Source organism: Lissotriton helveticus, chromosome 7 (assembly GCF_964261635.1).
Source record: "Lissotriton helveticus chromosome 7, aLisHel1.1, whole genome shotgun sequence".
In the NCBI taxonomy this organism is placed as follows: domain Eukaryota; kingdom Metazoa; phylum Chordata; class Amphibia; order Caudata; family Salamandridae; genus Lissotriton; species Lissotriton helveticus.
The window spans coordinates 1,607,134,720-1,607,149,766 of record NC_136068.1 but is presented as its reverse complement, the minus strand read 5'-3'; the positions used below and the strand labels follow the sequence as shown (position 1 = coordinate 1,607,149,766).

The 15,047-nt window shown below is 48.3% G+C and overlaps 2 protein-coding genes across 11 annotated transcripts in view; one reads left to right on the top strand and one right to left on the bottom strand.

Moving 5' to 3' along the window:
- The window catches only part of TBC1D17 (TBC1 domain family member 17), a 738,599-nt gene that overhangs the window by 368,948 nt on the left and 354,604 nt on the right, over positions 1-15,047 (bottom strand). The window contains exon 7 of the mRNA XM_078655234.1: positions 3,324-3,485. Within this exon, the coding sequence (XP_078511360.1) occupies positions 3,324-3,485 (162 nt within the window). The remainder of the gene's footprint in view (positions 1-3,323; positions 3,486-15,047) is intronic.
- The window catches only part of LOC144770585 (uncharacterized), a 655,819-nt gene that overhangs the window by 567,682 nt on the left and 73,090 nt on the right, over positions 1-15,047 (top strand). The window lies entirely within an intron of this gene.

The following is a 15,047-nucleotide window of genomic DNA, read 5'->3' as shown; positions in this document are numbered from 1 at the left end:
AGCCTTTTGAATAGGATAGAGGCAATATATACACTGTGAATAAGGTCAATGAGTGTAGATTTTCTTCTGCCCTCAAGAGGAACAAGATTTAAAGAAACATTTTTTCCCACTCAGTCATGGTGACAGATGGTAACAGTTGAGGGAATAAAAGGTAAAAGGTTTTCCTGGCCCAGGAAATAGAAATTCTCCCTAAAAACAACTCATAGTACTGTAGCAGCTAAAGATAGGATTAGTCCCAGGGTAAACAAGGAAAGTAATAGTTTTAAGGTTACTTAAAAATAAGAGCCAATCTCTGTATGTGGATTCCCTCACACACGACGTGCAGTAGAAATCTGAGCTACGGTGCCCTCTAAGGGGAGTCTGAGAGCTGACACTTCCGCCTTATTGGCTGAAGTCTGGATTGCTTCAAATGAGGTGGATGCGTTTCTAAACAAACACTGTTGTGCAGGCCATTGGCAATTTTAACACTGTTTACTACTAGGCTAGTACTACTGTACCGGGATTCCCAGCCTGACAACGGTGAACGATTCAAGCATGTGAATATGTGAACTATCCAATACTGAGAATCATAGTGCTCACAAAAGGGACACACACCTTTGCTCATGTCACACTACTCACCCTGCATCCATACAAGCAAAATGCTGAATCACAAAGACACAACACTCACCCTACAAGAACAGAAACACTGTTCCATCTCCTTTTACTCAGTTCAAGCTGCAAACATGTAAGTACACCATATATTCCCATACACAAATTGCACCCTACACTCACAGACATATTGCTCACCTTGCATTCAACCAAGCACAGCCATCCCCCTGCACTCTCACTGGCACATCCCACCAGCTGCACTCTAAAACACACCCTTAACTTTCCATTTACCGAGAGACACCCTTTACTCTGCATTCACACAAGCGCACTCCTGCCTCTGCACTCACAGACACATCCTTTTCTCACACAGGCACACATCTCACAGGAACAGACCACTCACTCAACGTTCACAACCCTCCCGCTGCACTTACACAGGTTCACTCTAGCCTCTCTACTCACAGACACACATCTCAGCCTGCATGTATGCAGGAGCACACTGTTCAGTATAAACTCACATATGCACACCTCTCACCCTGGACTCTATTTTTTAAATGTTTTTTATTGCAGATCAAATTACAGTATACATATCATTACTGGATCATGTCAGTACAGACTTTCCATCAATCTAACTCCGCACTTGATTAGAACAAACATCCATTCAGCCCACATCCCGTAGGCCGGGTGGCATCCTCCGCTTCCTCGGTGTGTGTTACACTTCTTCCTCCCACAGTCTTAATATTAGGTAATCTGGTGTCTGCTTTTTAGTCAATACTGCCCGTCCCTCCAGTAACATCAGACTATAATTCCCCTGATCTTCGATTTGTGCCCCTGAACCCGCACTACTACTCCCCCCCTCCCCCTCCCTCCCTCAGTGTCCCCGCCTGCGCCTAGCTCTGGGTGGCATGAATTTGTGGTAATGGGCAGAAGTAATTTGGTGTGCACTATGTGTGTGTGTCTAGTGGGGGGGCCGGCACTGCGGCCCTCACGATCGGGACTCCATGGTCCTCAGGGTCCTCCTCACTCTCCTCCACTGAGTTATTTCGTAGTGACTGTACTAGCATCTCCCATGCCAGTGCCGCCTCCTGGGCACGTTCGTCTGAACCGCGGCGGGCCAGTTGGTATCTGATCGTGCTCTCGGCCGCCGCCCACTATAGGAATTCGTTCAACCATCTCCGGTGTGTCGGTCCCGTTCTCGACTTCCACCCCTTGGTCAGCTCCCTTTTTGCTAGTATTAGGCCCATGTCGATGAATTTACTCGATATTTTGTTTTTGGGTGTGTGTGGAAACCAATGTAATATGCTGGTGGCACTGTCAAATTGCAAATTCCTGTCTGTCACCTCGTTCAGTGTGGCGCCAATGTCCGTCCAATAGTCCTACAGATGAGGGCAGTCCCGCAGCATATGCACTAAGTCCACACCTATCTTATTGCATCTGGGACACCCCGCATCTACTGCTCCGAAGTACTGCGCAATTCTGGACTCTGTCCAATGTTCACTCTTCAGACACACCCCTCTCATTGTTAACAGACAATCGTCTCACCCTGCACTCACAAAAGCACACACTCTCTGCACCCACACAGATACACACCTTCACTTGCACTCATACAGGCACACCATCTGTGTCTTCTTCCAGTTAGTGTATACTTTCTACTGTGTGTATTCATGAAAAATGAGGATTGAAATTTACACAAAATAGGCAGCAAATAAATTATAACATGTTCCCAAATATTCAAGTGATTGTTGTTTGGCATGTGTTGGCTTGGCAAGAACACCTGCACAAGTGAAATATGGAATAATCACCCTCAACATGCTGTGTTGTCTTCTCACAGAAGAACAGTCCCTTGCAGTCGTTAAAGTGTGAAATTGATAATAGGGTATACTCTATACTTAAAAGTATTGACTTGCATACTCCCCTGCGAGGGACTGCTGGCATTTGCCATGATTCTCAATGCACTGTTTACCTGTGTATACTTCAATAAAAAATATTTTTGACAAAAAACAATTTTAGTTGAACTGAACTTGCTTCTCTCACAATGTGTTTTGAGAGTTGCTGACTCCCACCTCACTTGGATTTTATGGTATCAACTTTCTTTTGTCCAACTAGCTGTAAAACAGAGGCAAGAAGATTCACATTCAATTGCTGCAGAATTTTCCCTCAATTCAACCTTTACTCGGGAAATGCCTTTACTTCAGCAGATGCAAGAGCCAGAACCACAGTTTGTCAGTCAACTTGCAAACTGAACACTCTTCTTCTTTTAATACATAATGTTTGGTACTGCTGTGTTACACAGCCAGACCTAAGGAAACTGAGTTACCTTAAAGCACATCACTGGAGGTTTGTGTCCAGTTCTGGGGGATTTATGTGGTGTCCTGTGTCCAGCATGAGAAACAGCAACTTTAAAAGAATATAGACAGATTGCAGACAGTACATTTATGGGTAGATAGAGGGATGTATGGTCTAGATTACATTCTCCATGAGGAACACATGTCCAAGAGCAAAATAAGAGGTGTGACAGAGGAAAGCAAATACACTAAAATAAGGAAAACTGCAGAAACAAACCTGGTGGAATAATGAGGCTGGAGCAACACAGTTAACAAAGAAGGGGAAAGGTTAGTGACCAATTGTGTTGTACCACAATATTGCCTGGAATACCACTTTGAAGACTGAAGGGAATTGCCTGTAATAATTTTAGTTTTACATTTGTCTGCCTCCCCTTGAAGATATGTCAGACTTACACAGTTGATCACTTCGAACCCCGGCTCATCCTCCATCCCGACAGCCATCTCAGAAGGCGGCCTCTGGTGAAGGCCCTCATGTGGCTTGAGAGCTCCTCTGAAAAAATTGGTCACTTTTGAGAAGCTCCCAAACGTGGCAGTGTAAGGATCCTGAAAGAACCGCTGAAAAAAGATCATTAAAAGAACAGTATGAGAAAATGCAGCAACTTGAATAAAAAGCATCACAAACTCACAGACATGAATATTCCTTGAAATAGAGACGCACACACTTCTACCCTCTGAAATACAGAATCACATGCTCACTAGCCTCATAACTTAACCTGAGATGAACTAGTACATAACTACAAGCCTTAAGGCTACCCAGATAATATCAAGCTCTGAAGTCACTGATACAAAGCTCTAGTAATCTCCAGCTCCTGAAATTGACCTGAGACCAAGAACTATAATGCAAATCCTGAAACCACTCTGAGAACAGCATTACATAAACCCAGCTTGAAGTTTGTGCTTTGATCTGGGTAAGTGAGGGCTTGAGGCCTTTAAGACCAGGGCAAGAGGGAGCTTAGACTATTGCAGCTTCTTCAGCAATGTAGCAGTGGCTTTTATTAAGGCTCTTCGCCTCGCTTTAGACAGCCATTGTCGCACTGCAGAAACCTCAGTCTCTTCAATAGGATCCTATTGGAAAGACAACCAAGCCCTACATTTATGGGTAAGCAGTGTATGTAAAGGAGATGGAATTAGAGTGCTTTTATAAGTTTATAGTCATAGAGGCGGGCCTTTTTAAATAGTTCAAGGCATTGACCTTCTTACTCCTTCAGGAAAGACTCCCTATTGGCTTTACCATGGAAAAGGTCTGTTGAGTTCCTATAACAGAAAAGATAGAGGGAAAGAGTGCGAGAGACCAAGGTCTGAAGATATATACAGAAAGAAAAAGTGAGAGAGAAAGAAAGAATGTATTGGGCCTGATGAGTGCTGTGGTCCATTGGATAGAAGGTATGTGTGGGATAGCATCTGTATATGGGTGTGGGGATGCATGCTACACATGATGAAGGTTTCCTTTTTGCTGGAGCTATTGATGTTAATTTTGGGCATTACAGCCTGCACGCACAGCATCCCCTGCATGACAGTGCCGTCGTGTGAAGGTGTTCCCATGTCAAAATGATACCCTGCCTTCCTCTGTCTCCTGTGTTGTTGTCATCTTCCTAGGCTACTGAGACTCTGAATGAGGAAAATACAGATGTCATCTGAGCCAGTTCAAACTGATTTCAGTGTAGCCACCAAGGCAGAAAACCTACACATTTAATCAGCAACAGCATGAGAAACAGTCCCCTGGGATTAGTGGAGCAATGGGACATTTGAAAACTGCAGCCCCGGTCCTTTATTTTAGTACAGGCTACCTCTCTGAAAGCAAAATGCAGCCTTCCTCTGCTTCCTGTGCTCTGGTCATCTACCCTTGTAACTGGGACTGTGGACAAGGCAAATACACACAGCACCTCAGTCCCAGCTGGGTTCGGTGTGGCTTACAGGGCAGGAAGCCTACACATGTGGTCAGCAGCAACATAAAAAGCGTTCTCCAATAGGACATATGGAAATTGCAACTAATTTGACTGCTCCCTCTTACCTCCGTACCAACGCCAGGATGCTCCTTTCAGAGTGGCAGTCAGCGCTCTATAAATACCGCTTTTCGTTTCATTTCATTTCATCTAGAAGTCTGCTTTGGACATTAACTACGAAAAGGACTGGTTCCCACAGCCAGTACTTGGTTCATCATGGGCAACTGGACACAGAGGAAACAAACACCCACGTAAAGAAAAGAGACCATTAGACAAGGAATGAAACGGTCTCCAGATTGGGCCTTTGTCTGGCAAACATGCTAAGTTGCCTAGCTATGACAGCTACTTGCCTGCAAGAGATGGACTGCATCTGACGGGACTGAGATGATTTTAAGGAAAGTAGTATAAGACCAGCTGTTTACAAGAGTGGCTATGAGGCCATTAGAAGGACCTGGGTTGCCCACTGCCATTCCTAAGCTGCCCAATAGAAGCAAGAACTATAACTCGGTTACTGAGCTTCTCCATGATCTTCAGGAGTCAGGAAGTGTGATCCTGATTCTTCCCCTACTTGCCACATGCCTGCAAGGTGCATGCCGACTTTCTCTTTGCCACAAACATGCCAGGAGACAGCCTGTCATCACTGTGCAGTGATTGATTTATTATTGTGCTGATTCGGGAACCGTGTGGCTATCATTCATGCCCTTACTGTTCAGGAGTTATCACCAGTCAAATATGTGGGGACACATGTATGACCTTTTAATTTTGCAGCTTGCAAATTGCGATTTTTAACTACTCACAATTTGCGAGTCTCACAATGAAATGAACTAATGTGTCTCAGACACATAAGTGATTAGCAATTCCTAATGGGCTCTCATCAATATTCTTGAGGCAGGTTGCAATTTGTGACCCATTGGGAATGGGTAATAACAAAGGGATGATGGGCTTCTGTGCTCAGCAGACCACCAAGTCTTTGTTTTCTTTTAAATGAAGCTACTTTTTTTTTTAATGCAGCCCGTATTCCTTAAAGGAAAACTTGATGCGTTTCAAACAAAAAAATTAAACGTTTCTGTTTGATTTTTTAAGAGCAGGCAGCGGTCCAGTGCCAATCAGATCGCCCGAAGCTCGAATAGGTTGATATGGAACCTGGCTTCCGCCAGAGACCAGAGTCCTCTGATCTCCACCTTCCTCCGAGGGCCACCACATCCTAGAAGAGAAGCATCCGTCACTACTGTGAGATCCGGGTGGGGAAGGGAGAGGGATCTGCCTCTTACCCAACTGCGGTTTGTTAGCCACAGCTGCAATTCTTTTGCAGTGCCCTCCAAGATCTGAACTAGGACGGTTAGATTCCCTTAATCTAGAAGAGAAGCATTCGTCACTACTGTGAGGTCTGTTAGATTCCCTTAATCTAGAAGAGAAGCATCCGTCACTACTGTGAGATCCGGGTGGGGAAGGGAGAGGGATCTGCCTCTTACCCAATTGCGGTTTGTTAGCCACAGCTGCAATGCTTTTGCAGTGCCCTCCAAGATCTGAACTAGGTCGGTTAGATTCCCTTAATGCTGTGCCCATTGGAACTTCAGGTCCCACTGTAGAGCCCGCATGTGCCACCGTACATGGTTAACCAGCAGGATGCAGGAGGCCAAGAGGCCCAACAGCCTCAGAGCCATTCTCACCGAAATCCAGAATAGAGGCTGAAACATTGGTATCAAAGCCTGAAAATCCGGGACTCGTAGTTCAGGAGGATAAGCCCAAAGCTGCACCATGTCCAGACCCCCCCCAATGAAAGGGAGTGTATTAGAGGAGTCAGGTGCAACTTCAGCATGTTGATAGTGAACCCCAACGAATTCAGGAGGTTCGCCTTACATTGGAGGTGGGACATGAATGCTTGGGTCGAAAATGGCTGGAATAGCAACCACAACCTATTTTTGGTCCGGGAACCCTCTTTTTTTCTCCCTTGGCCAAGAGAGTCTTGACTTCTTCGCGGAGTAGTGTAAGGTGATCCTCCGTCAGCCGACTGCACACTGGAGGCATAGACGGAGGGGTAGTCTAGAAGGGGAGGGAGTAACCCCTTTGGACTATTTGCAATACCCACCTGTACGTGGTGATGTTTCGCCAGTGGTGAAGATGATTGCGTATTCTGCCAACAACTGGACATGCATGATCCATGGTGATCGGACAACGAAGGTTATGCGGTGCAGGAGGGGATTGTGGCTTTGCTCGACTTCTGGCACCCCGACCCACGGAGTCGGGGTGAAACGCGTCCACAGCCCTACAGAGGCCGCTGAGCTTGCGAGGCCCTCTGGCTGGAATAGGGATGGCGTGGTTGGCAGCCCTTTCCGTAGCCATGAAAGGAGCAAAAAGCAGATAGGGGCTGGGATGTTGTGGTGAGGCCCAAGGACTTGGCCGCAGACCGTGAATCTTTGAAACGTTCAAGGGCAGCATCTACTTTGTCTCCGAAGAGACAGGAGTTATCAAAGGGCATGTCCATAAGGTTAGCTTGGACATCCTGCGAAAAAACAGATGTCCTCAGCCAGGTGTGGCGACATACAGCCACGGTATGGAAATCACTCTGCCCAGCGAGTCTGTTGTGTCCAAGCCACATCTAATGGCAAACGTTGCTGTATCTCTCTGAGATAGCTTGGGAGAGTAGGGCTCGGTCCTCCTCCAAGACTCTGGGTAGTACCTGAGCAACTGTGTCCCATATTGAATGCGAATAACGGCCCAAACGACATGCGGTGTTCACCGTCTGCAATGTCAGACTGGCAGTAGAAAACAATTTCTTTCCTAAGCTTTCCAGTCTCTTGGATTCCTTGCGGAAGGGAACGCGCCACAGTAAGTGGAAGCTTGGAAAGCCAAGATTTTTGGAGATTTTTGTGTCGCCCAGTGCAGGCCGATGGCGGCGGGCATTCGTCCTATTCCCAGGAGCCCATGTACTGGGCTTGAACCAGGTGCCCAAAAGGCCGTCCGTTAAGACCTCATTGAAAGGGAGCAAGGGTTCCAATCTTGAGACACCAGGCTGCAGGACCTCTGTCAAGATGTTAGTCTTGACTGCCACTATAGGGAGCCGTAGGTCCAAGACCGCTGCAGCTCTACGCACCACCATAGCAAACGATGCTCCCTCCTCCGGAGCCAGGTTCGATGGAGACAACATGTCAGGATCTGAGGAGGTGTCCAGACCACTGGCATGACCCAGTTCCTCATACGAGTCCATGTCCTGTGGTTGCAGGATTTCTAAGGGATCCTGCTCCCCCTTGCAGTCCTCCTCATCCATCCTTAACTCTTCAGAATATGACAGGTTGAATGGCATGGAGCCATAGGGCTCTGTCAGCGCTGGTCTCGGCATCGGAGGACGCCCGACCGGCGCCGTGTTGTCAGGAATGAGGATGCGCCAGCGACGCCGAGAACTTCAGCAGTGGACGCAGTGCCGAGGACGGCCACTGCAGGAGGGGCGACCCACAGGGACTCCTCAATCATCTGAGCCTGTGGGGTCCAAAGGCGTGCCAGAAGGGTCAGGCAACTCATATATGGCGAACACAAGGAGATGATGGACAGAGCGCTGAAACTTTTCAGACACTCACCCCCAGTCACAGATCCGGGTTGAATCAATCATCGTTCTTTACCTCACTTTGCCACCCCAGCTCAGACACAGCTATATGCAAATCAGTCTTGACTCTCATGGAACAGTCCAGCCCGAACTGCCAAGCCATGTCTTCCCTGGACCGGAAACAAGCATCCCGGGAACAGCCCTCATCACCCAGGCTAGCTTGAATCCAGTGGCAAAGTGAACCTGGCCCAGTAACCTGGAAAAATACAGACAAAAGCCACATATCAAAGGGGTTGTAATAGAAACACTGAGGGGTACAGGTGCAAGTGTCACCATGCTAGTGGCGCACATGGCGTCATAAAACAACTTAAGCTGGGTGGGGTCGCTCCCGGCCACAGAAAGGGAGAGAAAGGCAGAGCCGACCGAGGCACCCACTCTGCGGAGCGGGGCCTCGAACGCAGAGTTTTCGCAGGTTCATCGCGAGACAAGCAGGGAAAAGTTCTTGTGTTTTTTGCGGTGCCTCTCAACGGACTTTGACGACTTCGACAAAGAGGACTTCGATTCACTGGAGTGGTGCTTGGACCTTCCTCTCGACCGAGACCTGGTCAGGAATCAAGACCAGCAAGGCGATCGCCGTGGTGCCGGATGCCAGGCCTTGATTAGCTACAGGGACCTCTCCCTCAAAGCCTTTGATGCCGTGCCCGGCAATCCGAGCATGACTTCATGTCTACACATTGTAAATACATGCTGCTTTTCTTTATCACAAATGTAAATTCCCTTTTGAGTGCCACTGCTGGACAAAAAATAAGCCAGCAATCAGAAGCACTTCTGCATGCACCAACCGTCTGAGTCCTGTGTGATTCTATAACTCTGCACAGAGCTTGTAACACTTTGATGCCAGGTTTTGACTGCAAATTATTGACAACATTCATTCCTTCTTATCACACATTCCCAGGAAACAGGTCCTACCTAATAAGGACAAATGATTTTTGTTGTGAGGTGGTGTCTGGGTTTACATATGCATTAACTGTTCAAAGAACTGTAAAAGCGTATGCAAATATCCCTGACCTGTTTAGTCATAGTGCATTCCCAATGGACTGTTGGTAATTTTGCTGGGATGCGAATCATTGGCATTTTGCATTCTGGGGAGTTGGGAAGAGGTCGCTCTCTGGAGTACCCTATTTCTGAAAACATTTTCTGAGTTCTGACTATTTCAGTAACCACTCATGAGACCACAAAGCTTGCCTGCTCAGTCTGTCCATTTCTACATTGTCCTTCTCCAGTAGGTGCATTGCTACAATGTTAATTTCCCGTGGAATTGCCCAGTTTCACAATTGTTGCGCTAGTGTTGAGAGTGGTATTGATTGAGTTCCATCTTGTTTGTTTATGTAGAACATGGTGGTTGTGTTGTTTGTATTAGTATTGTTTTCCCCCAGAGATCTCTCTGAAAGGCTTTTAAGGCTAGGAACACCATGTTTAATTCTAGGATGCTGATGTGCTGTATTGCACCCTGCTCCTTCCACACTCCCCTTACTTTGAGGTTGTTCATTTGTGCTCCCCATCTCATCTGGGAGGTATAGGTGGTTTGGTTACAGCTGGAGTTGGTTGTATAAAAGTTCTCCTTGTGTTATGTTTGCTCTGTTCCACCATGCTATCTCTTCATGTATTCCTTGTCTTCTTAGGTATGCGGCCACAGCTGCTAGGCACTTGGTGAATAGTCTTGGTGCCGATTTCAAACCTTAGGAATTGTTTGTGTTTTGCGTTCATGGGGATGTGCAAATAGGCGTCCTTTAAGTTTATTGTAGACATGTAGTCCCCTCCTCGTAGTTGTGGTAGTACTTCCTGCAGGGTTGTCATCTTGAACATTTTAGTTTTTAAAAATTTGTTCAGGACTCTTAGATCTAGAATAGGACATAGTGTCCCGTTTATCTTTGCAACTAGGAAGTATGTGGAGTAGTTTCCTTTGTTTACCTCCTTGTTTGGCACTAACTCTACTGCTTCCTTTGTGAACATTCCCTTTACTTCTTTGAGTAGGTGTGTTGTTTCTCCCCTTGAATGTACCTTCCTTCTTGGGCCTCTATTTGGAGGTGTTTTGATTAGTTTCATGCAGTAACCATACTGTATTATGTTTACAATCCATCTGTCCGAAGTGATTTGCTTCCATTTGTCAAGGAAGTGTTATAATCTGCCTCCTACTGGTGTAAAATGCTTGAGTAACTGTTTGTTTTATTTAGATTTTTGTTGCTTTGTCCTCTTTGCGGGCACACTCCCTGGTCTTTCTTTGGTGTGTATTGTGTCTAACGTTAAGTGCTTGGTTGTAGGGGAAGCTCCCCCTCCCAATGCGATTGGCCTCTTTCACTAGAACGTCCTCAAATAGACTGTCTTCCTTGTTGGTCCTGCCAATGTTGTTGCTATCTCTGCTGCTGCGATTGGTTTCCTCCTTGGTACGTTTGCTGGTAGGTTTAATGCGAGGTTGTGGGGTGTAGGTTCCCCCTACCTGCTGGGCTTCTTGAGGGGGTGGTTCCCCTACGCAGGCTTCCTCTGAACTGTAGAGCCCCCATTGATCTTGCCGTCTCGTTGTCTTTCTTTAATTTATTTAGGGTGTCGCCTACCACACTTCAAAAGAGCTGATTCCCATTGAATGGTGCATTAAGCATGTTGTTTTGCACTTGTGGCTTGAATAATGAGATGCGTAGCCATGCATGTCTCCTCTCCATGATACCAATCATCATTTGCCTGCTTGATGTTTCTGCGGGATCCAGGGCTGATTTCAGGCACGTATTGGCTATGTTCTTCCCCTCTTCTACCAAATGTGTTGCCCTTTTTTGGTATTGTTCTGGTAGGTGCTTTAGCAGTTCTCCCAACTCCTCCCATTGCTGATATGCGTTGCAGTTAAGCAGATCATTTGAATTTGCAATGTGCCATTGGTTCGCCACACTTCTCTTGACCTTTCTGCCCATAGGGTCAATTTCTTTGCTTTCTTTATCTGAGGGAGGTCCAGTTGTACCTGGGACATTTGCCTTCTTCCTGGCTGTGGATGTTATGATGGAATCTGCAAGCACTGACCCCTTGAAGTAATTTGGGATTTTTGAGGAGTGTTTGTATTTTTCTCCCCTCTAGGTTAAAATGGTTGTTATGTGGCAAGCTGCTTGAAAGCTTCCTTCCCCTGGTCTAGCATACTTGGTAATAAAGGGATGAATTGGTTCCTGGATTGTGTAGGCAGTAGGGTTTCTAACAGGAAGCATGACTGAGGTTTTTCTTCCTCAAGTTGAACTCCTTATGTGTCTGTTGCCTTTTTCATGACTGGGTTGTACATACCAATATCATCTGGTGGAGAAAGCCTCGAAGGATAGGCGTTAACAGCCCCTTCAGGGGAATCTGTGCTGAGGACTTGCCATTGTACCTCGTGGAAATCAGAGCTCTCTGACCGTATGTAAGTTTGTCCTTCTTCTTCCTCGAAAAAGAACTCCTCTTCCTCCTTAGGTCCGGGGGTTAATGGAGGCTCTTTGTCCTCAATGCTTTTCTCGAGTGTCATCAAGTTTTTGGGTAGTATTTTAAATTGTTCAGACTTTCATTGAAATCCTTCTTAAGTTGTAAAATATTTGACATTTCGGCTTCAAGCCTCTTTCTCTTCTTTTCGATCTACATTGCATGTATTTCGAGTCGAGAACGTCGGCCTTTCTTTTCGAGATTGAAGGCTCCTTCGTGGATGGCGGAGGCCCATGCCTTTCGGATTTTGACCTCTCTTGCTTGGACGTTGATGCGTCTTTTCCTAGACCACCTTTCAACGTCTTGGATCTTTTGAGGGTCTTTCTCGCTACGGTGTCCTCCTAAAAGATTCTTATGGTTTGTTTATCTCAGGACACGGCTACAGTCATCGAATGTTTGGACGCTGAGTCTCTCTTCGAGGCCCCTGAGTCTGTTTTTCGAGACTCATCTAGTTTCTTCGAAGACAACTGTGCTCTACTTTTCGACTTCCACCACTTGGACGTCTGTTTCAGTCTCTCTTTCTTGACCTTCTGAGACATTGTCCTCCTCCTCGCATGAGGCGCCCAGGTCTCGTAGCGATGGTATTTCACTCTGGCCCTGCATGTTGTAGTTGGCTCTTCTCTGCCTCTCCCTTACCCTAAAGGTCTTCAGGGTGAATGCTGAACACACCTTTCTATCCTCACTTCGGTGGTCTACCGGTCAGCAGAAGTTGCAGACTGTATGTTGGTCCTTCTGGGAGAACTTGTGATTGTAGTTCTGGCAGAACTTGAACAGTGTTTTTTCTATCACCATGCACAGGGAGCACCCTACATGTGCATTATTCTCCCGTTGACGATGAGGTTGTTCCTTCCCCTCTAATTTTTTTTCAATGACTCTTTCGTCCCAAACTTGAAGCTCCTTCCATATCGATCCAGACCCAAAGGCGTTAAAAAAGAATTTAAAGGCGTGGCCAGCAGCCGGCGGGAATGGTCGCTAGTTAGAGCAACTCCCCGGCCCACGCCTGTTTATCCGCTACAAAGATCCGTTTCTAGGCGTGGGATCCCTGTAGTCGAGAGATCTCCAACATCTACATCGTGTGCACGACCTAGATCCGAAGCGAAGATCTCGGAAGACGCTGATGGGGAGAGCGAGCCCAGTAAAGCACCATCCCCGGCGGCTTCCCAAGATGGTGACCAGTGCGACGGTGCATCTCGGCGCCTCATAACACAACCACACCGAAGAGCGAACGGCCCCGCCAGAGTGAGGGCGCACTCACCGGCTTTTTCCGGAACATACCTGGCGGCTCCTCCCGCTGCCTGGGGGACACCACATCCTCAGGAGGCCCCGCGGCGGCTACCTGCGTCCTGACATCGGGACAGCGACTATGCTGCTCCCCCGGCTTTGAGGCCTGCACATCTGCCGCTAGCAGCACTCCCGGGACTCTTGCATTGGAGCGGCCGCTGTGCCTCCCGCTCCCGATCACGACCGGAGGCCCCCCCTGATCCCCGAGACTCCCCCTGCATGCTGGGAGGCACTATCTTGCCCGGATCTTCCGCGGAGGCGCTGCGGTAGGGGAGCGGCTGCCTCCATCCAGGCTCAGGGTGGCGCCTACGCGAGTCTCCCGGCGGTGGGGCCTGCGCGTCTGCCACCCGCATTACTCCGGGGACCATTGCATCAGAGCGGCGGCTGGGCCTCCCGCTCTCGAAGACGGCCACCGCCTTCCCCTCCCCCTGCAGCCATTTTCGGACCCACACGCGGACGCAGGCGTGGTTCCTGCTGAGGGCCTACGTTTGTGGCCTCTATTAAAGTAGGCCTACGCCGATGGTGGCTGTACACGACGTGCTGGACCTTTAACAACCTGAGCAGCCCAGGAGCACCCATGGTCATCCCGGGGCGCATACGACCCCACCGGGGACAGTGTGGCAGTATATCTCGACCTTGGTGGCCAAACCCTGGTGCTGCGGCCGGGTGTGATGGAGACGGGGCCCTGGGCCCCCTGGATATCTTCGGCCTGCGTCCTGCTGCTGGGCCCACAGGGCCGCCCTCCACGGGGAGCCTTCACCAGTGAGGACATTTGTCAGCTTATCCGTGAGTGACACGACGCCTTCTGTTACAGAGAAAACGTCTGGTGATAGGGCTCCGAGGATTATCAGTTCTAAGCTGCAGATCCCCAGGTCTGCCTTTCTAGTGGGGAAACGGATCAGCTACTCCTGCTCTGTTGGTAATTGCTCCTCCTGTTGCATAATTGTCCATACTTGCTGTCGCGCCCGAGCAGGGGCGATTGCATACCTTCCTGATGGCCTCCAATAGAGGGAACAGACCGTCCACACAGAAACAGATCAACGAGCTTTCTTGGGGGTCCAAAGGGGAGAGCAAACGACTTCTGATGGGAACTCAAAGGTGGTACCCTCCTCGCCCGCAGCGAAGACACTTACCCGGGAGGATGTTATGAAGGCGATAGCTGGGGTTAGGTCCTCTTTAGAAACTCGCATAGACTCTGTGAACATTGAGGTCACCTTGCTGCGGGCAGATCTTCGCAAAATGGACTCCAAGGTGAAAGACGTCGAGATCAAAACTGCTGCTCTCATGGACGACACTTCCACTCTTCAGCTGCAGGTGGCCCAACTCCAAAAGCAGCAGCGGCAAATGGGGGAACTCTTGGATGACTATGAAGGGAGGGCGAGACGGAACAACATCCGCATCCTAGGAGTTCCGGAGCGGCTGGAGGGGCCGGCGGCCGATCTCTTTGTTGAGGACTTGATCTTGAAACATCTCCAGCCCAAACATCTGTCCAGCTACTTCTCGATTGAACGGGCGCATAGAGTCCCAGGAGGAAAGCCGAAACCGGGGGCCCTCCCACGCCCCATCATCGCAAGGGTCTTCAATTTTCGAGATCGAGACGTCATCATTCAGAAAGCACGGGCAGGGCCAAAGCTGAAACTGGAACATACCCGCGTTACAGTTTTCCCCGACTTCACGATGAAGGTGAAGGCACGGAAGTGTAGCTTCCTGGAAGTTAAAAAGGCCTTACGAGACAAGAACATAAAGTACTCTATGCTATTTCCTGCGAAGCTGCGTATAGAATCGGAATGGTAAAGCCTGTTTTTTTCTGTCCCCGAGGGAGACATGGGAGTGGTTGGAGGGATGGTGCGAGATGGGGAAGAC